Source organism: Camelus bactrianus, chromosome 9, assembly GCF_048773025.1.
Source record: "Camelus bactrianus isolate YW-2024 breed Bactrian camel chromosome 9, ASM4877302v1, whole genome shotgun sequence".
Taxonomy (NCBI): Eukaryota; Metazoa; Chordata; class Mammalia; order Artiodactyla; family Camelidae; genus Camelus; species Camelus bactrianus.
This window is the reverse complement of record NC_133547.1, coordinates 44,762,994-44,790,411: the sequence shown is the minus strand read 5'-3', so window position 1 is coordinate 44,790,411 and position 27,418 is coordinate 44,762,994. Positions and strand designations below refer to the sequence as shown.

Below are 27,418 nucleotides of genomic sequence, written 5' to 3'. Positions count from 1 at the left end.
GGGGAAATGCTGGGAAGAGTTTGTAATTTATCCCAGAAGCTCCAAAAGAGCCATTGGACCATCCCCTCTTTTAGGGAAATGCAGCAAGGCCCTTTAGAATTGTCAGTATTGAAACTTTCAGTCTAAAAGAATAGCGATTTTGCTGAACCTTAATGTCTTCCTAAGTCCTTGTTGCCAGATGCACTGTTTTCCCATTGGATGTGCCAAAACCACCAAATAGTTAAAACACGTCAGATCGTCGCAAGATGGCCCAAACTGAATTTTTCCCCCAAAGAAGAGCTCCTAGTCAGCAAATCATGGTCATATTCCATATTAGAAAATGTCTGATTAGGCTAAAAATTAGGAAAACAGACTTTCAGCACAAAAGACTTCACATTTTCTTTGTGGAAAGGCTTGGAGCAAGCACTAAGAGAGAGAGGGGCGAGTTAAGGGGAAGAGTCACAGGAACGAACGCCACAGCAGCAGTGCCACCAGTTATTCCTACGCCCTCAGGAACATGTTCTTAATGCCCAACATTCCTCGTGAGTTCTCCCAACTCATCTAGGAGGATGGAGGCTGCAGCTCACACCAGCTGCTCTAGCGTATTTGATGTGGTGTAAGCTACTCTCGGGACTAGCCATTGTGTCTGAGCATATGCAAGGAGTGAGTGGTCCAAGAATTCTTTTTAGTCAAGCATCCTCCAATTTTTGGTATTAAAAATGTCAGCAAATAATCCTCGGGCATAATAAAATGCTAACCATAGCTTCAGTACCAAAGGATGTTTTAAGTGGCATGCAAGGAGTAAAAAGAAAACTTCCCAATTGACAAATGTCAATTACATCTAGATAATTTGGGGGTGGGGTGGGGTGGGCAGGGGAGACAGGGACAACATCCCCCAGCGACTCTGCAGGGCATAGTCTCACACCTGTTTGTTGCCTACAGTGTGACCAAATCTACACTTAATATTTCCTGAGGTATATTAATTTCTTGATAATTTCTCTTACCTGCTAGCTCATCAAAGCCAGCGTCAAGTTTCCCATTCATCCTGTATAGCCATGATTCTTAGCCCTGGCTTTTTCTTGGGGTCACCTTGGGAGCTTTACATAATGCAGTTTGTATTTTGAAATTGACCAAAATATCACTGAGACCTCATGACAGTGAAGGGGCCACTGAGACAAGTGTCCGCAGTCCACAGAGACGGTCACATACACAGGCTTAACTTCAGGGTCCTTCAGAAGAGCCTTTAGCTCTAGCTGACTCAAGGCTGGTTGGTCAGGGGCTCTGGGGTGTGGTCTAGACATAAAGTTGACTGTACTAAGGGAAGTTATAGTCAAGCAGGCAGCCCACGGCAGTAAACTGACTCTGGGCTGTCACTCTCTCGGTGCTGGATCCCTCCCACCGTGGGGAGGCCGCAGTTAGAGGAGGGCCAGAGTGGGACCCTCCAAAACAGTGCTTCTCAAACCTAAGTGTGCATCAGAATCACCTGCAAGGGCTGTTAAAACTCAGATTGCTGGGTTTCACTCAGCATCGCTAGGCCTATGGTGGAGACAACGAATTTGCGTTTCTAACAAATTCCAAGATATTGCTAGTACTACAGTGGAGCACACTTTGAGAAACACTGCTTTGAAGCCTGAGGCCCAGGCCAGGCCAGCGTTGTCCAGGTCTAGCAGGGGTACACCAGACTTCAATAGTTTTTCCTTTGTGCCCTAAGAGAAGGAATGGGAACGTGGTCCTGAGATGAGCTGGGACTTATTTCTATGCATTTATAAAAGTGTGAAAGCTGACTGATGAAGTGATTACCACATGAGAACAGACAGGGTTTTAAAAATAGATATGCATTTGCGTTGTTTGTTTCTAATATCTTTCCATTAGAAATTAGTAACATTTAAATCAGATTTAATTTTAGAGCCCCAGCCTTCGCTAGCATGAGACTAAAAACAATGAAAACGATATCTATGAAAATTACTGTTTCCGTATCCTAGACAGGAAGTTGCTCTCTCCAGTAGCAACTACCTGTTCCTACGCTGAACAAGGAAAGGCCAAAGGCATAAAAGATGCAAGACAGGGTCTCAAATAAATCAGGCATCTAGATGTGGTGGGCAGGGGACCCTGGTATGAGAAGGTAGCTTGGCCCGAGGTTGTAGATATACAGTCAGGGAACCTATTGTGGCTGGTCTACAGCTGATGCCCCAGAAAGGCAGGTCTGCCCAGGAGCTGTGGAATGCTTCATTTAGATAGTCCTTCTTTCTCCTTCTAATCACCTAGATTGGAGGCCATCCTGGCTGATAGTGAAATATACAGAATATAGTCAGAGAGTCACTCTTACTTCCCTAGTTGTCCCATAGGTTATGGTGGAGGCTTTTTGTGTCACACTGGAAGGTACAGTCAGCAGGCAGGCCACAGCACTGAGCTCTGCAAGCTCACGAGCATGTGCTGCTGTATAAGCCCATCACATACTCCTCCCACCCGCCCGCAAGACCCCATCTTAAGCCATGCTGGACCTCCAGCCAGTTACTGAGCCCTGGGGCTCTGGGATGCCTTTCCTTCTCTTCTTCCCTGATGCGCTCCTGTTCATCTGTAAGAACCTGGCTCAGATGCTGCTTCCTCTGTGAACATATGTCTCTGGCTAATCTGGCCAGATAAAATCAGTTCCTTCCCCCACTATGTTTTCCATCCCGTGTCAGATATCCACCATTCTTATCGCATTGTGCTTTAAATGGTGCTCGTGTGCTGGCTTTCCTCACCTCTAGCTTATTTGCTCTTGGATGTTGTGCGATGTCTCATTCTTTTTTGGATCCCTAGCACCTAGCACAGTGGCTGGTGACGCACTTCCAAGTTTAGTGCTTAATAAATGAAATAAATGAATTCCAGTGTTTAAGCAGGGGAGAAAGCATTTCTAAGCACAAAGCAGGGATGCAGGCTAGGGAACTTTAATGCTCACAGAATCACAGGCAATCAGAGCTGGAGGGGACCTGAGTTATCACCAGTACCAGTTCCTCATCCTGTGGAGGAGGAGGCTCAGAGTTGCTCAAAGATACTCAGTGACTCACTGAAAGCGAACTGGACCAGGACACAGCTTGGTAGGTTCCAGTCTAGCGATCAGTCAGGTTTGGCCAAACATCCAGCTGCAGGGTTGTGGACCAGATCAGATCCTCCTCCTGTAAGTGATGGAACCAGACCCCAGGCTGCCCACCATCTACCATGGGGACCAGACAGCCTCCCTCTCCTGTGCTCTGAGAGTCACGTCCTAGTTCTGCAAGAGCTCTTGGTATCTATCAAGTGGTCAGGTTGTCTTGTTTGCCGCCATTAGGCATCTGGATTTTCATCAAAGCACCAACTTGTTCTCAATTGTCAGGACTTCTTCTTCTGTATAATTTACCTTAGTTACGCTGGTCCAGAGTTGGGTCTAGTACATCTACGCATGTAGTGTACAGAATAATTCCATTTCTGATGCTGGTTTAGGGGCCTGCTGAGCCGGACTCTGACATGGGGCTAGATGCACCTACACCGGGTATAAGATCAGCCATAGACTGTTTCCAGGCAGAAACCAGGTCCACACAGGTTCAGCCCCTGGCCTTTTCAGTAGTTGAGCTCTAGCTCCTCCTGGGCCCTGAGGCTGGTAAAGTCCCAGCCCTCGGGGAAATGGGGCTTGTCTAGTTGGCACATCCCTTCCCTCCTGCTTTGGGCACAGCTATCCGTCTGCTAGAGACTGTGGGGGAAGTGCCCATCTAATGCCAGCTTTCTCCTCCCACAGAGTCCTGGCCCGGAGTCGTGCAGTCCACGGGGCTGGATGGCATGCTGGACCCAAGCTCAGCTCAGTGTCCGGGCCCAATAACGGCTTTTCCAAGGGAGCAGCTTTCTGTCCTGGCCACACCGAGGTAAGCACTAGAGGGGCATCTGCTCACCGAGGTTCCTAGTTCTAGAGCTGCCAGGACAGCTGGAAGTGAGCCCCAGGGTGAGGATCGGCATCATCGGTTCCAGCTGCTGGTCAGTGGGGGCCCAGGTGGCTCCTAGTGACCCAGTGCATGTGGCCCTGCCAGCCCGTCTGGGAGAGCAAGCCGCCCATGCTCTCAGGCTGGCCCCATGACTTCCAGGGGCGTGTGGAGGGTCTGAGCCACCCACCTGTAAAGTAACAGAACACAGGGCCTCCAACAGACAGTCAGCATCACTCATTCCCTCCACATAGCTCCTGGTCTGTCTGAGCAGGCGACCTTATGGGATTGAAGGCCTTTGATCACTCTTTATGCCCTTGGCCATGGAGTAGAGAGTGGGGAGAGCCCCAGATCTGGGGACAGAGGCCTGGCTCGGAGTCCCACTTCCACCAATTTACTCTTACTGTGTCTCCTGTTTCCTTCTCTGTAAAATGGGAAGAGTAAGACCTACCTCCTAGGTTTGTTATGATGGGTAATGAGACAGTTATACCCAATAAATGATAATGATGTAATTATGATCTCTCCTCACTCATTTTAAGATGTGTCTGTAAGAATTCAGACCAGTAGATTCTGTTTTCCATTCCACTCTGGAGTAGACAATGAATCCACAGGTGCCTGTACCTGCTACTGCTTTCTGGCCACATATTTCTATCATGGGCATCTTAAGTGCTTTTGAATCAAGTCTGCATGATGCCTAGAAACCTGATAAACCAGATATAAAACAATTAAATAGCCAACTCTTCCCTGCTCTCTTGATTTATGGCTTTGGGAAGGTAAAACTTACAGTCTGTTGAATGGAATTTTTATTTTGATGGTGGAGGCTTGGAAGCGCAGCCCAGGACCCATCCATTACAGTGTGTGCTGTCTCGGGCCTCTCTGCTCTAGATCAGCCAAGGCTGAGCAGTGCCAGGCGTCCATGTGCAGAGCCTGCCGCTCACCAGCTGCACTGAGCCTCCCAAGGCCCATTTCTCTCCTCCATAAGGTTCAAGGATTGGACTGGATTAGTGGTTCTCAAAAGTGGTCCCCAAACCAGAAGCATCAGCATCACCTGGGAACTTGTGCGGATTCTCGGGCCCCACCCAGACCTACTGAATCAGAAACTCTGCGGGTGGGCCCGGCAGTCTGTGGTTTAACAGGCCGTCCAGGTGATCCTAATGCACTGAACCTCTCGCCTTGATCAACCCCGAAGCTCTTTCCAGTCCAGACTTCCCCCTAGTAAATCCACCCTGGGAGATGCTCGCAGAAGAACTGGATTTTATTCCGTCAATGCCTTTCTCTGTTGCAGCCTCCCGGGGAATACCTCCCAGGGAAGCGGAGGGGCCCTAGAATTCCTCTCTCACTCTATGCAAGCCCCAACCCTGAGAGTATCCCAGTCTTTACAGCTGAAAGCAGCAGCCAGTTTACGTTTAGAGCGGAGGCCACATGTAAAACAAGAAATGACTCTTGACCCGCTCTCGTAATGTGGCGAGTGAGATGGAGGAGGAGGAGGAGAAGGCTGGATTTCCTCAGCCACAAGGATTTCCTCTCTGCTAACAGAGTGACCCCAGTTCACCGATCTAATCTCTAGCCTGAGAATCACTAACAGCTCTCAGCATCCCTCCCTATAAGGCAGGAATTCTCTTATTCCCTCTACAATGCACCTCCAAAGGCAGGTGCCTCTCAGCACCACAGGCCGTCCTGGCCACGGAGGTGGACCCATCACTTGGCCCAGTCTAGGAGCTTCATCAGCTATTCAGGTGGGGCCAGAACCTGTGTGAACTCATTCACCTGGTGCAGGGAGTTTCTCTGATGACTGGAGTGTATGAACCATGGGAAAGCCACAGGATGTACCTCCGGCCCAGGAGCAGGCAGGATTGCTGCGTGGCCCATCAGTTGCTGGATAAAAGGCCCCTGACAGGTCTCCCCACTCTTAGTCATTTATCTTCCGTTCTGATGGGAGTGGGACAAATACAGAACATTCACACCTTAAACAGAACATGTTCCTTCATGTGAGTCCCGAATTGTATCTTCCGCAGCCAATCACTCCTCTCACAGGGCTTAGCTTAGCCCCAGAGAGAACTGTCATCTCTTTAGGAGATAGACTTCCAAGGTTGTTTTTAAAAATAAAGAAATAAAACTCCTCCCCTGGTTCACATCAACTGGGGAGAAAATGTTCTTTTGTAAACTTTGCTTTGTGCTTGAAATCACTAGAATAGAAAACACACTATTTTTTCTTTTCCTTCTTATTCATGAATTTTTTAAATAAAAGGCTTTTTTAAATTTAAAAATATTATAGAGGCACACAATTATGAGTAGGTCAACTTAAAGAAGAAAAAAACCTTTTCTCTAAGACCCAAATGAGAGATATATTTGCAACATCTTCCAACAGTACTGAAACAATCTGGCCAGGATGCACATCTCCACTGGGATTAAATGCTACCAGGTACCATGTGTTATCTGGACAGGGCACTGAGGAGCAGCATTAGACTTGAAAAACTGTGAAGTCAACTGAGTTGAACCAGTAGAGTGCCAGGCAGAGCAGAAATCTTTATAATTGCTTCAGCTCAAAGGATGTGAGGGTTGGAAGATACTTTAAACATCACCACTCAGATGGAGAAATGAAGGGGCACAGAAGGAAGGAGACTTGTCCACACACTCACTGACTCTCAGAGGTGGAGCTCACTGTGTAGGTCAGGTCACTTGCACACGACAAAGATGCACAGGATGCATTTCTGCCTCTGGGAACTTTGCCCTGTAGGGGGCAGGATAAGGGGAGAATACACTGCCTAAGAGAGCATTAAGGAAATCCTTTTAGAGATGGAGAAGGGAGAGAATTTGTCTTTTTGGAAATAGGATACGCTCTCCGGTGGACGTAGTATTTAAGTTGGGAGTTAAAAGACAACAGGAAGGACTCTGACCGGCATAGGTAGGGGGCAAGGAAGGCCTGGGGAGGGGCAGGGGGAAGTATGCCTGGCACGGAAGAGGCTGAACTAAGGACCACGGTGGGGAAGCACGGAGCCATCACTGCCTGTGAGAAGTTCAGTTTGCCTGGAATGCAAAATATGCGAAGGGAGGAGAAGGAGGGCAGGATCTGTCTGCCAGGCTGAGCTGTCCTAGTGGCTCACTGGACAACCGCTCACCAGTGGATCCTTTGAGCAGGGTGAGAGGATCAGAGCAGGGTTTTAGGAAGTTAGATGGGGCAGCCAGGGATGGTGGGCATTGGGAGAAGAGAGAGGAACAGGCCAGGACAAAGGTTGGGAGGCTGTTCTATGACCTGAACCAGGAGCATAGAGGTGGGATTAGAAAGTACAATTTCAGGAAATTCTGTTGAAGCAGAATGGAAAAGGCTGGATGGAGGGCACAGAGGAAAGAGCAGAGTCCAGTGATGAGCTGAGGTCTGCAGCTGGTGAATGAAAGAGTGGGAATTCCAGGAACAGAAAAAGGAAATGTAGAGAAACATGTTCAGGAGGATGGGGAGAGATGCCCGCAAGAGACAGTAGCTATGGAACCACTTCGTAAATCAAGCGGCCGCAAATGGGGCAGTGGCCACTGCGTAAAGAAGAGGAGCCGGGGGGTGGGGGGTGATGACCCCAGAAAGGATTATGAGGATGAAGACTTCTGTTTTGGATGTCTTGCATTTAAGATGTCAACATCTGTGGGGAGTCGCCCATCAGGAAGCTGGGGGTTCAAAGCTGGCTTTCAAAAGAGAAGCTGGGCCAGAGATCCTCGCGTGGACATGAACTGCATAGACATTTCAGTTGACCCCTTGGAAGAGGATGAGCTCACTGAAGGGGAGACTGTAGGGTGAGGTGGTAACCTCTAGTAATGGGAAATCGGAAGCAGTATGTCCCTTATTACCATCAACTCCTACAGTTGAGTCTTTTTTCAGCTCCCTATCCAAATTCTAAGTGTTACTAATATGGATATAGAAGGATGAATTTCCATGTCATTTCTTCTCCCTTTATCTACCTGATGAGAGATAATGTGTGCTGGGAAGCAGAAAGGAGTGAAACAAGAAAAGGAGCAAAAGTCAAGGAGTTGACTGGGCTGCCAGCTGACTAATCAGCTGGCTACTTATCTGCAAGATCATTAGCCAGCAAAACCAGTGATGGTCAAACACGCAGATGTGTCACTGCCTCCTCTGCACGGCTGGCTGGAGAACTGGAGCAAACAGAAACGTTGTTCAAAGTAACCGAAGAGAAAAGAATCTTGCGGTTTTATTTTTGGTGTCTCACCAAAGAGCTGTCTATTTCCAGCTGAATAAAAGCACATTACTGAGAAGAATGCATCACTTTAAAACGGATTAGGAATGCAGCATGTGGTCACAGGCACAAAAGCCAAAAGGAACCAGGCACCACGGTGGAAAGAAGCTGCCCTGACCATCCCCACTCACACTCTCATTCATTCTCCATATAGATTTTTTTTAGGACCTACTACAAGTCAGGCACTGTACACAGCCCCAGAAAGATGTAAATTCAAAGGGCACAGCTTCTAAAGCACTCTCAGGGAGACAGACACATGAAAGATTATACACAGCATGAGGAGAGGTGAGAAGGTTGTGCACAAACAGAAGACAAGGGAATGCACGCTGAGGGGTGGAGTGACTAGCTGTGCAGGTCGATGAGGCTCAGCTCTGTCCTCCAGGACCTTGCGGCCAGTGGCGGGACAGGCTGAAGTCACTGGGCTTAAAAAGAGGCCTGACAGAGGTCAAACAATGAGCTATGAGGTGATATGGATGGAGTCAGCTCTGAGAGTGAATAAGCAGCAATCTAAGTGAAGAAAACAACGTCCTTGGCCACAGAACATTGGAATGACTCAGAATTAAATAAGTGTGTGATCACCTATTAAATCCTAATAACAACCCTGTGGAATAGTGTTTATTGCCTGCTTTTTATCAGTGAGGAAACCAGGGCTCAGAAAGATTACATGACTTTTTTCTGCTAACAAGTAGCGGGGCCAGGAGTCCAAACAAGGTTTGGATCCAGTGCAGAGTTCTTTTCATGACACTGATTTAGTAGGAGAGAACACACACACACTTCCGAAGTTGAGAATGAGAAGAGATGGCTTTTGGTTGGGATGATCTGAGAAGGCCTCAAGGAGGAGGTGGTACCTGTGCCAGGCTGGAAAAATGGGCAGGGAGCAGAAATGACTGGAGCTGTGGGGAGAGAGACGGGAAGGGACAGAATTGAAAGTTTAACACCCTTTCTAGGGGATGACTCTAACCCTACCAGGAAGATCTGGGAAGCTTTCCAGAGGAGGTGATATCTGATGTAGATGTGTAGGTGTGCATAGGAGCTCACTGGAAGCGAGCTCAACAACACTCGTCTCCCAGCTAGTTAACCTGGGGGAGGTCACTGGTCGACAAGTACAGTGCAGTGCAGAGCCCCGTCTGGCACATGCTCAAGAAGGGTCTGCACTACCTCGTGGGGTCAGATGGATTTATGCCATTTGGTCTCTTTTCATGTATGATCAAATGGTTTTTTTTAATTAAAAAGAAACATTTAAGAATAAAAGAGAAAGTGGGCGAGGAAGGAAGGATGGAAGGGTATTCTGGCTTAGTAAGGGGTCAGGTTTGGATTCTATTTCTGGTCTAGTTTTTGTTTGTAACTTTAGGCCTGTCAGTTAATCTTCTGTGGATCGCTTTCCTTGCATATCAAAGAGAGATGATAATCCCAACCTAACTCACAGACTAATGAGACACTAGAAGTAAACTCATTTGAAAAGTTGAAAAACTTCACCCACATAAAGAGGAACCATTATCAGTATCACATGTATATGCGGGAACTAGAGGCTGAATAGATGGACTGGCTAAGATGGTCCCAGAGCTATACACATTTTTTTTTCTCCCCAAAATGATGCTTCATGGATTTTCAGTCACCAGATCTCAGAGCTAACCCAGTGCTGCTGGCTGAAGAGGGTGTGTTCAGTGCTGAGGCTTCAAGATAGGTCCCCAGCAGCCCTTCCCACTGCCCTCCCAGAGGAGTCAAGCTTCCGGGCAGGACACAGTGCTGGGAGAGGTGTCAAACTCACCCCCTGGCCATCTCAGTGCCAACACTACATGCATATACCTCCTGCCCACAGGCAGAGAACTCAAAGAATTCTGTAAACAGCACTGCCAGGTCATACCACGTCACAGGGTAGAATTTCAGGGGCTCTGTCCCATCCCGTGTTTGGGATGTGCAGACATCTGGGTTGTCTGAGCCAGCCCTGTTTATGCCTGTCATCCCAGTGTAACTGTTGTAGCATTGCCTTTCACTCTCAAAAGTGTCCCAGTTTGAATGGTCAATTCCAGGATCACCTTGCCCTTAGCCACCAGGGGCACCTCCTTGTCATCCTCTTAGAGATCAACTCTGAGGGACCCAGAAACTGCCTTTGTCCAACACTCAGCACTCCGTGGAATAATCCTCATTTCTGTTTCATTCCAGGTGCATAGCGTAATGTCCATGTTGTTCTACACTCTGATCACAGCTCTTTTGATCGGCATACAGGCAGAACCACACACCAAGAGCAATGTCCCAGCAGGACACGACGTCCCCCAAGCCCACTGGACTAAACTTCAGCATTCTCTTGACACAGCCCTCCGCAGAGCCCACAGTGCCCCAGCTGGGGCGATAGCCGCCAGGGTGGCAGGGCAGACCCGCAACATCACCGTGGACCCCAAACTTTTTAAAAAGAGGCGACTGCGTTCACCCCGCGTGCTATTCAGCACCCAGCCCCCACCCGTGGCTGCAGACACTCAGGATCTGGACTTGGAGGCCAATCGTGCTGCCTCCTTCAACAGGACTCACAGGAGCAAGCGGTCAGCACCATCCCATCCCATCTTCCACCGGGGGGAGTTCTCTGTGTGCGACAGCGTCAGCGTGTGGGTTGCGGACAAGACCACCGCCACGGACATCAAGGGCAAGGAAGTGATGGTGCTGGGAGAGGTGAACATTAACAACAGTGTATTCAAACAGTACTTTTTTGAGACCAAGTGCCGGGACCCCAATCCTGACGAGAGCGGGTGCCGGGGCATCGACTCGAAGCACTGGAACTCGTATTGTACCACAACCCACACCTTCGTCAGGGCGCTGACCATGGATGGCAAGCAGGCTGCCTGGCGGTTTATTCGGATCGACACAGCCTGTGTGTGTGTGCTCAGCAGGAAGGCGGGGAGAAGAGCCTGACCTGCACGACAGCCCCCACCCTCCCCAGCTCCCCACCCACTCTCCTGCGCCCCTCCCTACCTCAACCTGTAAATTATTTTAAATTATAAAAACTGCATGGTAATTTATAGTTTATACAGTTTTAAAAAAATCATTATTTATTAAATTTTTGGAAGCAGCCTGTGTGCCAGCCCTCCAGTCATTCTGTCCGGTGTGACGATCTGCCAGTCCTGGGACGGGTGCTGTGGGGAGAATGGTCCACAGCATCCGCTGGCTCCCTCTCGGGGCCACCTGTAACCCTCACACTCCCAACCCCCACAGCCCGCCCTGCAACTTCAGGGAAGGCTAACTGGGTTCAGATATTAGCCTAAGCCAGGCGTGATTAGGAAGGGAAATCGGCTGGATTGCAACTTTGTTCTGCATTCCAGAGGCAAAGCTACCTAATCCTTGGATTACCTGCCCCACAGCCTGGGTCTGTGAGCCTTGATTGCTTCACTCCAGGAAGCTTGTGGAGTCACATCAGAAGGCAGATCCCTGCTGGGCACAGGGCTGCCCCGACCTCAGAGAGCCCAGGCTGGGTCCTGGAGGGACTCACTAGATAGCTAGGAGGAGACTTATACCAAAGACCTATGAGGCTGGCCCGTTTTTTCAGGGGGAGATCTGCTTTTTGCTGAAAAGCTCTGTGAAAGAGTTGTAACAAAATAATCCCATGAGGCCTGTCACGGTAGATCTGATTTCATGTTAAGATTGCCTTAGTTCTAACGGCTGGCCCTCAATTTATCCCCCAGTGGCTTCCTGCAGAAAGACTTCATTACCCAAGAAAACATAAAGGCCTCCAACACTCTTGCCACCCATTAACAGCCCCACAGCAACTTCCAATGGCCCCAGCGTGGGCCTAGAATCGGAGAAGACAGAGACAGGGCAGAAAAGAACTTTTTTATTCCTAACTGAGTGATTGTCACAAATGGCCAAAGGTGGATGGGGTCATGGGATCTGTGGAGGGGGGGTGAAATGGGGGAGAAAAAGCAAAGATGAGTGAGAACCAACAACCGGGGAAGGGCAGAGGAGAGGTGGACCAAGCCAAAAGGGAACTCGACTTTCTGCTCCTCCCCAAACGGAGGACACTAAACAAGGGAGAGACAGGAGAGCAGAGGACAGGGAGCACAGAGTAGAAAGAGGTGGAAGGTGTGTCATCTACCACCATCAGCATCCCTGGGCCTCCAAGAAATCCAATACCCTGAGCAGTTTCCCCTTTTCTGAGAAGGAGTGGGGGGAGGGGATTCTCACCAACATCGACTGCATAAGGAGAGTCTTAAAGCTGGAGGTTACAGGGACTCCAGGGTACAGCCTGGAGCAGCGTTAAGCTGCTACCTTCCCCTGCAACATTTTTGTTTGTGTTTTTGTTTTGTCCTTTGTATTTTCCCAGAAGGCACAAGTCCCCCTCCTACCCCACCACACACACACACACACACACACACACACACACACACACACACACACACACACACACACAAAGCACTTAAGCACTTACACTGAGATGGAAATTTTGCTTTCCTACCCACACCCTTCCCCCCCAGGGTAAATGCCTTACTCTAGTTTTTGTAAGAACAGGTCCAAATTGTCCCTCTGATAAAAAAAAGCAAACGGTGGTATTCATTCATCTGTAACTCCCCCGTTCCACTGCCCAGCCCCCCACAACCCAATCCAAACGGCAAATTAGAAACATAGAGAGCTCTGGCATGAGAGACATTTGATTAGGGTGAAAACACGATGAAATGGACCCTGCTTTTCCTATCAAAGCCACTGCAATTGGAATAAAGATTTATGTTCGAGAAACACCAACCAGAACATTCTGTGCTGAGATACTTGGTCAGATAAAGGTTGTGGGGAGAGAGCCCTCCCGCTGACCTGTGTCTGTGGCTTTTTCCTGGGCTCCAGTGCCAGTGGCCTCGGCCTTCCTGGCTCCTCCTACAAACAAGTCCTGGGGGCCCTTCCTCTTAGGGCTGGACAGGCTGCTGGGTCCTGGATGTGGGGAGACAGGGCTGCTGGGGAGGTATTCAGGAAGCTTCCGTGGGGACAGCGTCATTTGTGAGCAGCTACACAGTCATGGAGAGTCTGGAGAGCTACTGCCAACCCTGCAGGACACTGGGGCATCTGAAACGTGACTTGGACCCCCCTGCCCGCCTGGAGGGAAGGCGGCTTCTAACTGCTGAGGAAGGATGGAAGGAGGGTGGGGTAGGAGGTGGTCCCCCTCTCCCCACTAACACTGTGGCCTTCCCCAAAGGCAACATTTGCTCGAGGCTGAGCTCTGGAGTCGCAGCGTGGGAGCCAAAGTTTTCACACCATGCATGGGATATCAGCTTGGCTGAACAGAGTCGGAGCAGTCCAAAAACAACCCAGAGCCTGGTGGCTTCTACAGCTTGTCCCCTGCCCCCCACACGGCAGGGAGCTGTGGCTTCCAGACCCACCTCGGCTGCCCCGAGAGGCCGGCCTGGGTCACCAGGGCCCCAGACCCTTGAACACGTTGGAAAAACAGCTCAAAACTGCCCGTTCTATTCTTCTGAGGAGCAGCAGCTGCAAATCCCGCAAGCTTTCCCTTCACTGGCCTCACTTCCCAGGGTTCCCCACAGCCCAGCTCCCTCTCCCTCGGCAGCTTCCTTCCCGAAGCCCCTCCGACTGCGCGCCTGCCCACCTGCCTGCCTGCCCGCCCCAGGAACTAGGGCAGCCCAGGGCTCTCTGCCGTCTGACGCGGCCCCCCAGCCCTCGTACAACTCTTGTGCCCTCTCAGCTCGAGGCAAAACTCCTGGTTCTGGGAGACAAGAGCAACATGGTGCCTGGTTCTAGTTTCTGTTTCAAGTCTGCCCCTCTGACCACCCCGCTACCTCAGCCACTACACCAGCCTCCCCTCGATGTGCAGCAGTTCCCTCCTAACAGAAAACCTACTATGGGGAGACAAATGTTCAGCAACAACCAAACAACTATTTCCATTCCCTTGAAACATGGGAACGTTCCTCCTAAGTCTCATCATTTTCCCCTCAACGTAATCGCATTAGGGGAAGGGGGTTGGCCAAGACCTGGAGCACAGAGGACAGAGCGGCAGGGCCTGTGTTCTCCTCTCCCTGGAGAAAGGGGACAGTGAGGCAGGGGAGCAGACCTGCCTGGGGGTGAGAGCTCTCCAGAGCTCAGGGGCCCAACCCAGCAGTGACCTCGGTCTGTCTTTCCCAGGCCTGCAAGGAGCAGTGGGAGCCCCCGGGGCCCTGCTGCAGAGGAAGCAGCCCAGTGTGATGGGAGGAACACTGGGCTTGGCGTCAGCTGAGCTAGGTTCTAGGCCCAGCTCCCCGATTCCCGTCTGGGCAGCATTGGCAAGCTCCTCTTTGACCTTAGTTCCTGCAGCTGTGAAATGAAAATAATCATTCCAAATCCCAGAGTTGTAAGCACGAAGCAAAACTATGTCTTTGAAAGTACAGTCGTGTCCTATGCAAATGTAAGGCAAAGTAATTTGCTCTAAACTGTCAATTGTAGGAGAGTAGCAGCTATGCAGGGGCTTACTAAATATTTGTTTATTGGCAGAGGTAGAGCTTGGGTAAAGGAAATCTGGTTAGTGGACATCCTGGAATGCAGGTGTGGCATAGCCAGTCTCAGAAGGGTAAGAGCAAGAACAGCACCTCTTCAGCCTCAGATTCTGCTTGAATCTGGGCTCAGGAAGGCCACCAGGATTCTAGGGGTTCTACCGTCAGAGCTCCCGCTTTGGAATCAGACAAGCGAGGTACTTCTACTTAGGCTGTGTGACCTTAGGCAAGATGCTCTGCTTTGCTTCTCTGAGTTTCAACTTCTTCATCTGTAAAATAGGGATGATTATATATATATATATAGTACCTGGCACCTAAGAAGTGTATAATGAATTTCAGTTTTGAAAAGTAGAGTTGGCTGAGAAAGCCTGAAATGTTGTTAGAACAGGGTGCATAGCTTTCAACAAAGCAAGGAGGTTTGTGAACAGACAGCTTTACAGAGGCATTGCAGGCTCCTTCTGTGACAAGCAACGCTGATGGTGACTGTTAGCGTTTACTAAGAGCTTGCCCTAGGCCAGCACTAAGCAGTTCACGTGCATCAGGTCTGGGTTCTGAAACTAAGACCACTTAAAGGAGAGCACCTGAAGGCTGGGTTTTCTGTTTGCATGCATCCCTGCCAGGGAACTGCCCTGTGGCTCTCTGGGATGTGTTTACTCCCCCAGCCCTTGGCACTTTCATAAACCATTGGCTTTGAGAGTTTCCACGAGTCAAGCACGTGGGCTCTGTTTTGCCTCAATTCACTTGGGTCTGCAACTAAAAAGCTCTGGTCTTCTCAGAGTTCACCTGGGTTTGTGGAGATGGCTCCGGGGGCCCAGGGCCAAGATGAAGTTGGGCAGTGGGGGCGGGGGCGGGGGCGTGCCGTCCCACAGGTCTCCTGAGGAGAAGCCCTTCAACCCAAGGGCTGCTCTTTACAATCAAAGAAGTGCTCTTTCTGCGTCCCCTCCGCACCTGGCCGAATGTTGGATGTGGCAGGCACCGAACCACTGTCTTAGGATAAAGACAGAAGTTAGTTTCCTTCTTTTTTCCCCTCCCAGTCTTTGCCTGCCCTGTGTCAGCAGTAAATGAGTGAATGGTATGAGTAGAAGGCAAGGACCTTCCGGAGCCACTGCATGGAAGCCATTGGAACAGCTTTCTGGGGTTGGTGTCATGACGCAGCGCATGATCAGACCGCCACAGTCAAACCCTGGCCTGAGTTATAGCAGACAAACTACCTTCTCCCTCTGCACTTCAGTTTTCTTATACAGGAAATGTGGATGATTATGATGATGATAACATCTACTTTGTCGAGTTGTAAGGCTCTTAGTCCAGTGCTTGGCACATGGTAATTTCTTGTATATAAAACATATGTAAATACACACACAGCTATATACACTGCATGCCCACATATAGACACAATACACAAATACACACAGAGCCCCCCGAGAGCTATGAAACAGCCAGGAAGTGTACATTCTACACTCGTATGCACCCACACACTGACTTAAAAACACAGAGCAACAGATGAATTAGTGCAAATAGACCTTCTGAACGATGACCACCATGAGAAGAAGCAATCAGGTGGAAAGAGTAAACCCGGGAAGACTTCCCGAAGGAAACCGCTTCTGAACTGTGTTTGCACAAAGAAGTTGAGTGAAATTATTGTTTGTGCTGGGACTTTCAGATTTACAAACAAGGTACAACCCAAAGACAAGGTTGCCCAGCTTTGGATGGGAAAGAGAGAAGCACCGCCCCTAGTCTCTCATCTCGTTCTGAGCTACAAACTGGCAAAGGAATCACCTTCTCCTGCAAATACAGACTTTGGAGAAACTCAGAGAATAACAGTGTCAAGTCCTGTGGGTGGACACAAAGTCCCCGTACGCCATCCTTAGAATCTTTGTGTTCAACCAAATGCCAAAGAGCTGTTCAAACAGCTTCTGAAGGTGGGGTTTCCTCCAGCATTATCAATGGGCTCTCCTTGACTCTCAAAATAAGCAGGAAAAAGAGAGGCCCTCAGGGCGGGCACTGTGCACGCCTGGCTCCAGGGGCGGACTCGGGATGGAGGCCAGCTCGACGCCCAGGCTGACAGTCTGTGCCACAGCTACGTGCGGTCTCCAGCCTAGCGGCTTCTCCCCCTTTATCTTGCCCTCACCATTCCTTTCACTTTGACATAATGAAAGTGCAACTTGCACACTGACTCGAGATTGCATATGATAATTGGAAACATGTGTCTGAGCTGGCATCCCTTCAAAGGACTTTGGAACTCGGACTTGGGCCATCTTCTGATTGCAATAGCAATCTCCCGAGCTGGCTCTCCAGCCTTTACATTCCTTCAGCTGCACCTTAGCGTTAACTCTTGCCAGGATAAGGCTGCTGCAAGCAGAGCTCATTCCTAATGTTCTGCAGGGGCTGGCAGTGATGAGTCCCAAGTACACAGCAGGGCTCTGGACTTGGCTGCAAGGCAGGAACTTTTCAGCAGCAATAGCGAGAATCAGCTGGTCCATTTTCCTTTTTGTAGAAATGGCTCGACACCCAAGTAGGAGCCTGGGTCTTCCAGGGCACTGCCTGGACTCTCAAGGGATATGATGCTGGTTCCTCTCTGATCCAGCAGGGTGGTTTTTACTGAAGAAAATACCGAAATGCCTTTATCTCAGCAGGAAACTCCTGAGGGAAAGGCAGAATCAATGGCTACTCTCCACTACAATCACCTGAGCCGTGTGACTGACAGCAGAGGCTGAGGGGACCTGTTCAGTTCAGCAGGGACCGACTGCACATCCCTGCACATCAGGTGCCAGGCTAGGCCCTGAGTAGACAGAGGATAAGAGGAGCTCCCTGTCCTCCAGGCCCCACTGTGGATCTTTGTCCTTCTTCCAGCTTTTATTCTAGATGTATCTGCATACCACATGCCCAGAGCACCTGGAGGCAGGCAGCAATCACCCTGCCCCCTCGCCTTGGCCTCCACTTGCTTGTTCCTGACCTGCTCTCACTCCCATCTCATCCCTAATGAGCTCCAAACTCTTGGCCCCATGCCCTTGCCCCTGACCCTGCCCTGGGTTCTCCAGGGAAGTGCTTCTCGAACTTCAATGTTCACCCGAGTCCCCTGGGAATCCGATTCAATATGTAGGAAATGGGAGATTGAGATCCTGAATTTCTAACAAGCCCCCAAGTGATGCTCCTGATACTGCACTTGGGGACCACACATTTGAGTAGCAGGTCATAGATCACACACAGCCTCCCCGTGGTGCAGACCTCAGTTCCCACTTGGAACTTTGACCAGACTCATCTCCTTGGTTCTCAGAGTCCAAACTCTCCTTGAGTACAACAGTCCTGGCTCTGCTCCAGCCACTGGGAATCCAACCTCTGCCTTAGGCTCCTGGGCTACGAGGTCAGTGCTGCCGTCCTCCCTTGATGGGAAGAAGTCAGAAAGGGGCAGATCTCACTTATATAATCCTAGGGAGAGCATGGTGGGAGCTACAATCAAGTCTCAAGGAGGTGGAAACTCATCCCAGAGGGAGGCCCCAGGGGGAGACAGGGTCGCATGGGTCAGGCCTTGAAGGTGTATTTGGTAGCTAGACAGAAGGAGAGAAAGACATGATCCACCCAGCATCGGGCTTGGTCCTAGTTGTGAAAAAGAATCTGGGACAAGCAAAGCACCACAATGGAGGCCTGATGCAGAGTCTTTCGCTCTCAAATCTGAGCAAGCTTCCTCTCCTCTCTGACCCTCGGTTTCTTCCTCTTGATAACAGAGGGATGAAAAGTCATTCTCATCAGTCCACACTGTGGACTGTTCTGAAACTTCCCAGAGGGGCCATTTTTACTGCACCCGGGACAGTTTACATAACACTTGATATAACTATCACCAGTGGCTGTAAAAATGAAAACTGTCACAGCTAAATGTGAAAACAAGTAGCTCCCATTGGCCTCAGAGTTTGTCTCCCTTCAGCTTTAAGTAGATGAATTCAGTCAAACCAAAGTGGGAGTCACTTGAAGCATTTGGAAACCTCAAAGCAGATCCCCTGATGGCCATATGTGGAGTTCCCACCCTTAAAGGGCAGTATACAGTTAGTTTATTTACAGTTTTTTATATTTGAAGAATGTCACTTAAAAATAACAACCAGTTCTATTCCTTCTCTCTTGAGTTGGCCCCTTTCTGGATCTACAATGGTTGCTGCTGCTATTACAACCTCTTTTTTATCCATTAAGTAAAAATTCCATCTTCTGAGTAAAATATCATGGACACACCGAAGAAATGAGGCTTTCAATACCCCTAACAGAGGCTTTGCTGGAAAAAATTGCGAAAAATTCAGGCTACCTGAAGTTTATCAGGACAGATAGCCAGTTAGTTCTCTCTGGATTAATACCTGTTGGAGGCAGTAAAATCAAGGTGAATGTTGTATGTGTATTCCAGACATCATATATTTAGGTAACTCAGTGAAGTTCTTTGGTTTACATCTAGGTACTTGGTGCTACAGATTTTCAGCTTCAGGTGGTAAATATACATTTATCTCTGGAAAATATCTTGTTTTAGAGATTGTTTGAAGGTTGTTTTGTTTTGTTTTTGTTTTACAACATGATTCTATACAGAACACAAGCCAGAAGATGGAAATGTGGGCAAAGTTCCCTCTAAATCAGTCTTGCTCACTTATGCCAGGAGCTGATGGATTCAGTACAGCCAAGGATTTCAGCTGGGAAAGCTATCCATTTGCTGCTGATTTTCTTTTTCTGGATTTATCTTTCACTTGGGTCATTTTCCTGATTTGTCTCCACATGTTCCAGGAAGCCATCCCTCTGAGCCTCCTGTTAGACAAGACTTCTTCTCCACTGAGAAATCACACTGGCATAAGATTCATGGCTGGGGAAAGTGATGATAGGACACAGGTCTATGAGCAAGAGGGCCCAACATACATTAAAGGGTTTGGATGACTCGTGGTGACAGAACTTGAAACTCTACTCATTGAGAGATTTATTTTACATAGACTTTAATCATGGCTTTATTGGGTTGTGGTTTGTGTGTACTTGGTGAGTCACAGAGATTTTTAGGAGGAAAAAGCTTTTCAATTTTCTTATTCATTATAAAAGGCTTTGTCCTATGTAAAGCAATAAAGATGAAATGGAAATGGAATATTCAGATCCCAGTAGAATGAGGGGAGAGTGTTAGAGAAAGAAAGGCAATGTTTAAATCAGAATCCTGACTGTGCCACTGAATGAAGAGGGTTCTTAGCCTGGTGACATGTGCAGACCATCTGGACTATGGGGTGGATCAAAGGACTGTTTTCTTTTAACAAAGATACTATACACAGTTCAGGTGGCAAATAGTGATAGGCCAAGGGGAACACACTGAGCTCCACGGCCCTTATACACACACACACACACACACACACACACACACACACACACACACACACACAAGCTACATATTTATCCCTGCCCTACACTTCTGCTCCTTATTCACCAAGGAGGTAAAAAAAAAAAAACCTACCCCATTAGTTCACGTTGATCCAAACTCCTAATCTACTGGTTTCTTTTGTTTTGTTTTTCTAAGAATTTATATTTTGGAAGGGGAAAGGCAAGCATAGCTGGGTGGTTAGGAGAACAGGCCATGGAAGCAGAATTCCTGGGTTCAAGTCTTGGTTCTCCCACTTATTGGCTGTAGTAGTCAGCTCAGGCTACCATAACAAAATACCAGAGACCAGCTTTAAACAACAGCAGTGTATTTTCTCACATTCTAGAGGTGAGGAAGTCCCAAAATCAAGGTGCTGGCCCATTAGTGAGAGCTCTCTTACTGTCTTGTAGATGGCTGCCTTCTCACTGTGATCTCACATGGCAGGAAAGACAGAGACAGAGTCAGGGGAGGAAGAGCTCTCATAAGGACACTAATCTTATTGGATCAGGGCCCCACCCTTATGATCTCATTTAACTTTGCTTCCTCGTAGTCCTCATTTCAGAATATAGTCACATTGAGGGTGAGGGCTTGAACATATGAATTTTAGGGCACACCATTTAGTCCATAGCATTAGGTATGTGACTTTGAGCAAACTGTCTAAGCTTTATTTCACTGTAAAATGGAAGGATAATTATATTTACCCTATACCTTTGCATTAAGCATCCAGTATCACCTCTGTAAAGTGCTTAGCATGGTGTTGTTGAGAACTAGTTTCACTCACAGAGAAGCAAATTCTAGGGCTTCGTTCCATTATGGTGACCAAGGAGGACCAGAGGTTTGAGATAGGGAAGAAAGGGGAACCTAGAAAACAGTTCTTACTCTGAGAAGGAGAGGCAGAAAAAGAGACAAGAAAGTGAAATGCTTAGAAAAAAGAATGCCCAGTCTACTGTTAGACAGCCTGGATGCTAGACAGTTTCTCCTCATAGTGAACTAAAAATCTTTCCCCAACATTTTCACGCATTCCCCAAAGTACTGTCCCTAGGAAGTGTTCTCTGGAATAACACATGGAATTGGCCCATGCTCCTTTCCATATGACAAATCTTTGAAAACAGCTATTATGTCCCCCACCTAAGTCTTTTATTTTCCAGGCTAAACATTCCCAGGTCCTTCAGTCATCCCAGTATGATAGGGTTTCCAGCCCCCTTACTATCCTGGTCAGCCCTCTCTGGACACACTCTAATTTGTCCATGTTCCCCTTCAAATGTGGTGTCCAGAATGAAATACAATACTCCAGATGTGGACTGACCAGCACTAATTACAATGGGACTATTAACTCCTTTGATCCACACAGTATATTTCTATTAATGTAGCCTAAAATTACAAAACTTTTTCATATGCCACATCACTCTAGATTTTCCTTTTGAGTTTATGGTAAATTATAACTGCTTGGTTTTTTGTTTTGTTTTGTTGTTTTCTTACTATCATTAAACCAGGACTCCTCCATCTCCCATTTTTGCCAGTGATTATTTAGCTTAAACACAGGCGTGTGGCTGACTAAATGGTGAGACTTAAAGTCTTCGTGGGCAGGAACTATGTCTAACTCATCACAGTATTTCAGAGCCTATCACATCACCTGGCTTGCTCATACGTTAGCTGTATCTTCTACCAACTGTCTCCCACTGTGATAAGAGCTTAAGGAACAAAGGCACCAAGAGTGCACCAGGCAAAAACTTGATCTTTACTCCTAATTATAACATTGGCCCCCAATCCCTCTAACGTCTCCCACCCTGGCAACCTGAACAGGAGCATCTCTGACTTCAGTAGGACTTTTGTGAACTCATTCAAACAAGCCCATCTGATGGTAAACACAGCAGGGAAGAATAAGAAAAGAAAGGGGAAAAGAAAAGAACACAAGAGCAAACTGTGGAAAGGGGTGAATACAAGAGCATTTGCTCACTCCAGCTCCATTTACAATTGCATTATTCCTCCTGCTAAAAGCCCCACCCCTTTCTATTTTGGGCACCTTGTAAGAGGAGGGGGAAGCCTTGAGCTCCCCCTAGAGGTTACAGCATGAGACTTATACGAGATGCTCAATAACTTGAATGATCTTTTGTTCTTTATGAATCTTAATCTCATAATCCAACATACTGACAGATCCTCTCATACATGGAGGAAGGATCAGGCCAACCCAGAACTCTCAAAAGAAATACCAACCAATGAGACCTTAGTGCAAGGAGGTCTTTGCAAACTTGCTTCGCCTGAGCACTACCTCCCTTACCTTGTTTATTTGCTTGCTCCTATCAGCTGTGGATTCCAGGCACACTTCCACAGACTTCCAAGTCTTGCATTTGCTTAACTTGGACTTTAGCTTTCTTATGCATAAATTTGTTCATCCAAGCCAGGGACTGTATAGGAGCTGGGAATACACTAGTGAGAAAAATCAGACATGGGAAAAGAAAAATCTCCTTGTAGTCTAGTGAAGGAGCAAGATAGCCCACAAATAAATGAAACTGCAGCCATGATGAGTATTACATACAGAAGTATGTGGGACCATGAGCACCACAACAGACGGATCTGGCTTGGTTGGGGAGGAGAAAGTCACATGTGAGGGGAGGGAAGAGCAGGATTAACCAGGTAATGACGGAAGTGGAGAAGTTTGCAGGCAGAGACAGTGGCCTTATGCAAAAGACCTGGTGCCGAAGAAAGCCTAGGGAGTCCTGGAACTTGAAAAGAGTCCAGCGTGGCTAGAACAGAACACAGAAGAGGGAGCTTGCAAGAGGATGCAGCTACGGAAGAGAGCTGCTTGGCTTGTCACAAAATCCTGCCTCCAGATTAAGTCTGATCTACGACCAGTTTTCTTCAAACTTGATGGTCAAATAACTACTTTATCCTTCCTGTCTGCAAGGCTTTCATGCGCTACATCATCAATGCCTTGAGGGAATAAAAATACATTTTGCGTGTATGGTGACCTTGACTGGGTCTATCATGGATCTTAGAGATGGAACTTCAAACATGAGTAGAGGGTTTTTGTTTGATATTCTTGCTTAACATGGAATTTTTGAACCTTCTGAAAACCATAAGGAAGCAAAGAGGGAGAAACTGTGGGTGCTAGAGAAGATTTGACGTGGGTGAAAAACAAAGTCCTTCATGAGGAAACACTAGGGGCTTCCCTGATACCTTTCTCTGAATGGTTTCACTATTCCCTAAGGGTCACATCATTCAGCAATGCTTTGCGTTTGTTCAATGTTTTTCCTTGTTGGTAAGAAATCAACTAGTGACCATGTAATTGTAAACCCATTTCTCTTCATTCCAGGACTATTGAACACTGGCCACAAATCTGTAACCAATCTATTTTTACTTAATCATCACTCTTGCAACAAACTCAAAGTAAGTTTCTACTATGTGCTAGACACTGAGGATAAAAAAATGAGTAAGACAAGAGTATTTGCCCTCTGAGGGCTCACAGTCAAGTGGGAAAACCAGACATGATCCAATTAGTGAGTAATGGAATAGATATGAGTATGAAAAATGGTAACATGAGATGAGAGAAAGCTCTTAACTCTGCCTCCAGATGCAAGGGGGGCCTTTTACAGGAGGGGCATTGAGCTGAGGCTTGGCACATAAGTAAGAACACACTACAAGGACAAAAGAAGTCCCCGGCAGAGAAAACAGCATTTGCAAAGGCATGGAGGCAAAGGAAAGATCGGAATAGTGGGTAACTGCAGGAAGGTGGCTTGGACAGAATCCAAGATGTCCTTAGGAGTCAGGAGAGAGGTGAGGCTGGAAAGCAGGTACAAGTCACTCATGATGAGCTTTGAACACTGTTGTCTAGAATTTAGATTTTATCTCAGAGGCAATAGTGAGCCTATAAAGCTCCGGTCTGTACTTTAGACAGATCATTCAGACAGTCACGTGGAGGATAATTTGTAATCATGAAGAGTCAATGAGAATTTTAACACATCTGACATCAATGACTGGTTAGTCCATATATATTTGGTGGTTTATATATGGTGTTACTTTGATTTATTTGACAGAAAACCTAAACCTTATTGACGATCACAGAATCTCTAAAAAGACAGCTGGAGTTGGCTCTTTTTTTCCCAAAGTGTGTTGTACAGAACACCAGTTCTATGGAGTGTTAGTAGACGTCAAAACAGGGGCAAATATCTGCCAATCATATTTAGGTTATTACCCATAGGGAGTAGAGTGGCCTTCTAGGTAACCCAAATGAGATAAAGCAAAGAAGGCGTTTCTGTATTTCTTCAAGAAGCATCAAAGGTCTGAAGCAGGTAGGTACAGACACAGATATAGCCGCTTGCTTCTCTTTTTGTGATGCTTTCCTTGGACTAGTGTTAAAATGGGCTGAAAACGGTACTCTCCGAGCACACAGCAAGTAAATAGTAGGAAGAAAGCAGTTTCATCTGCAGCCAGGCAGCAGGGAGGAATTAATTTATAATTCAAGAACTGGCCATGCCACTATCTAACCCTCCCCTGGAGAAAGGGCCAGGTGAGGTAGGTGGTACCAGCCGGCCTGACCAAGGTAAAGAGGAGGTTCAAGGAGCCAGGCTAGGTCATAAAGAGGAGTGGCCAGGGGCAGAGAGGGGCAGGGAGATCAATGACCACAGCAGAGTGCTCGAGTGTCAGGATAAAGAACCTGAGTCCAGCATCAAGTTTGGGCCTGAAAGGAGGATCCAGTAGGGGATCAGGTCCCAAAATAAATGCACAGACAGACCAGGAAGCTGGGACCAAGGTATGAATGAAACAGAAAGCCCTAGGCCTTACTCCACACACAGAAACGGGTAGCTCAGAGCATCTTCTTATGACATGCGGCTGTGCGGTGCCAGAGTGTAGGGAGTCACTCTGCACTGAAGCACAGCAAATGGGTGGTCAAGGTCATCCACACTCAGATAAACTGAGTCCTCCCCCTGGACTCTAAGGTAGGAATCATCTGATTCATCTTACTTACTCCAGCGATTCACAAAGAACTTGGCGCCACAATAGGTGTTCAGTCAAGATTTTCTGAACAAATGGCTGAATAGATTCTCTGAATTAAGCTTCCCTCCACATCACCAATCTTTCTGACCTCCGGGTTCCTAAGGAAGTTCTATGTGGATACAGAATATCTTTGCCAAATGACCCTCTGTGTTACAGCCCGATGGCACGGTGTGAAGACCTTATGCTCGTTGAGATGTCAACTGCCAGTCTCAACAGAGAAATGATACCAGTTGGCAAAGCCACCCCAGTGGAACCCCAAAACGGACACATGTTAACCTTTCCTCTCCCTTTTTCTACTTCGTTACAACACTGGACTGAACTACTCGGAAGCCAAGTGAACAGTAACCACAGACCCACAGGATGGCCTCCCAAAAAGAGGCCTTCGGAAATTTTTAATGATAATATTAACTCAGGCTTATCAATTTTGTTAGAGAAATGTAAGCTACAGTAGTGTTATATTGTGTTACTCTCAGCTGCTTTTTGTTTTCCCAGCTTCCATAACTATGAGTTTTGGTGTGATTATCTTCTCACATAAGGAGAGGGGAGGCGTCTTACATCTTGAATGGTATATGGTCCACACGGCGGGGGATCCACTCCAAGGAGAAGAGGCGTGTAATCAACATGCAAAATGCCAGAGGTCCCAGAGCACAGGAAATCTAACAGTGCCCACTGCCTGCCGAGCAGAGGATGGTGTTTCAGCGTGATTCCCATGGTGCCAGCCTTCCTATGGTCTGCATACACAGGGAGGACTGAGGGGCTGCTAGATAGTTTTGCATTTGCAGGAATGTGAAAAAGATAGAAACCAGGGTTCTTGGCAGTCAAGTAAAAGCAAGTTGATTCTGTTGCACAACAATGTGAATACTGAATGCCACTTAACTCTACGCTTAAAATGGTTAAATGGTAAATTTTATGTTACATATATTTTACCATAATAATTTTTTAAATGAGCAAATAGAATAAAGGTTCTATAAATAAACAGGGAAGGGAGATGGAAAGCAAGTTGATTCTTTATAACCTGCACAAGGGAGGGGAGCAATGGCACAGCTGATCCAATAATATTTTTATTTGGTTTTTGAATTGCAACTTAGGAACGTGTGTGTGACTGATAATGTTTCTAGATACATTTCCTATCCAGTTGACACCATTCAACACAAGAGAAGAGAGTGCTGCTGGGCACTGAGTACTCTGAAAAGAGGACCCAGGGCCACCAATGGCCACACACAATCTGCAGAGCTGACGGACAGGACCTGGGCCACCACTGGGTGGAAAGGCAGAGCTATCTCTGCACTGCCCACAAGGCTGACTGATGCTCAGCTGAGCTGATCCAGTCACTCTCCTACCCTGACCCAAGCTGCGTGGGGGGTCTGGTCAGAGCTGTTCCAGAACACAGGGACACGCAGAGCCTTCCACATGCTCACACCCAAGGTTTCACCCACAGAAGCTCTATCAGTTCCATGTTGGGGAAGCTGTGCAAGGAACCCTCAGCTCACTCACAGGAACACTCCCTGTCCTGCTCAAAGACAAACAGTGACAAAAGTGACAGCACTTAATGTCTGAAGAATTCACAAGAATAGACTTGTGGAATAGTCCAGCTTTAGGGCAGTGGTGTCACTTACTGTCTGACGTCCTCAGTCTAACATTACTGGCAGGACAATCTCAGGCCTGGCCAGGGAGAGGGCTTTGCAGGCTGTCTCTCTTCTCTGCAGGTAGTCTCCCTTCCAACTTGATAAACACTAATCAGACAGTGACTGCGCCCTGGGCAGGACTCTGGGACCACTAGGGAAAAGACAAGATCCTGTGGTCACAGCACTGCCAGCCCTCAGATCTCATGCCTGCAGATTCTGGCTCTCCTAGGCGGAGTCAACAGCCCAATGGGTACTGGTTCCAATCCGTTGCCAAGTATTCATGGCACTGTCTTATTCAGCCCTGGTTCCTATCAGCACAGGTACCCTCCTCTCATCCCTTTGCATCCTAGGAAACCTCATTTCATTGCACTCTTTTCCTCTGGGCTAAGCTGAACTCGGACACTTTCTGAGGACCCTATGCCCCCTACCACTATCTCCAGGCTTTCTCATTCTTCCAGTCCCTGTACATCCCAGGCTAAGTGGGGGTGCAGAGGGAGTGGCCCTGGGCTCCCACAGCTGCTTCCAATCTGTCACTCCTGCCATCTCCTGTAAGAGTCTTTTTCCCTTTAGGACTTTGCCATGGAGCCTCATTCCTCCTTATGGTCACCAGCTATGGACTGCCAACGTAGTGGAAAGAATTTAAGCAACCTTAAGGCTCAGCTCAGAATCACCAATCATCCTGCCAATTTTAGCTTCTGATTTTCTCAGATCTGTTCTCTCTCTCCCTTCAACCACTGCCCTGTTGCAGGCCCTCATTTTCTCTTGCCTGGAATATTGCAGGAGCTTCCTCACTGATGTATCTGTCCCACTGCCCTCATTCCTGCCCTCCTCTCCC

The 27,418-nt window shown here is 47.9% G+C and overlaps 1 protein-coding gene across 3 annotated transcripts in view; it reads left to right on the top strand.

Moving 5' to 3' along the window:
• NGF (nerve growth factor) overlaps nt 1-11,213 on the top strand; it is a 49,921-nt gene extending 38,708 nt beyond the window's left edge. For all 3 annotated transcript variants that reach the window (XM_010968833.3, XM_074370248.1, XM_074370247.1), the window contains exons 2-3: nt 3,734-3,857; nt 10,316-11,213. In XM_010968833.3, coding sequence (XP_010967135.3) covers nt 3,734-3,857; nt 10,316-11,056 — 865 coding nt within the window. In that variant the 3' untranslated portion in view covers nt 11,057-11,213. The remainder of the gene's footprint in view (nt 1-3,733; nt 3,858-10,315) is intronic.
• Nucleotides 11,214-27,418: the final 16,205 nt, after the last annotated feature.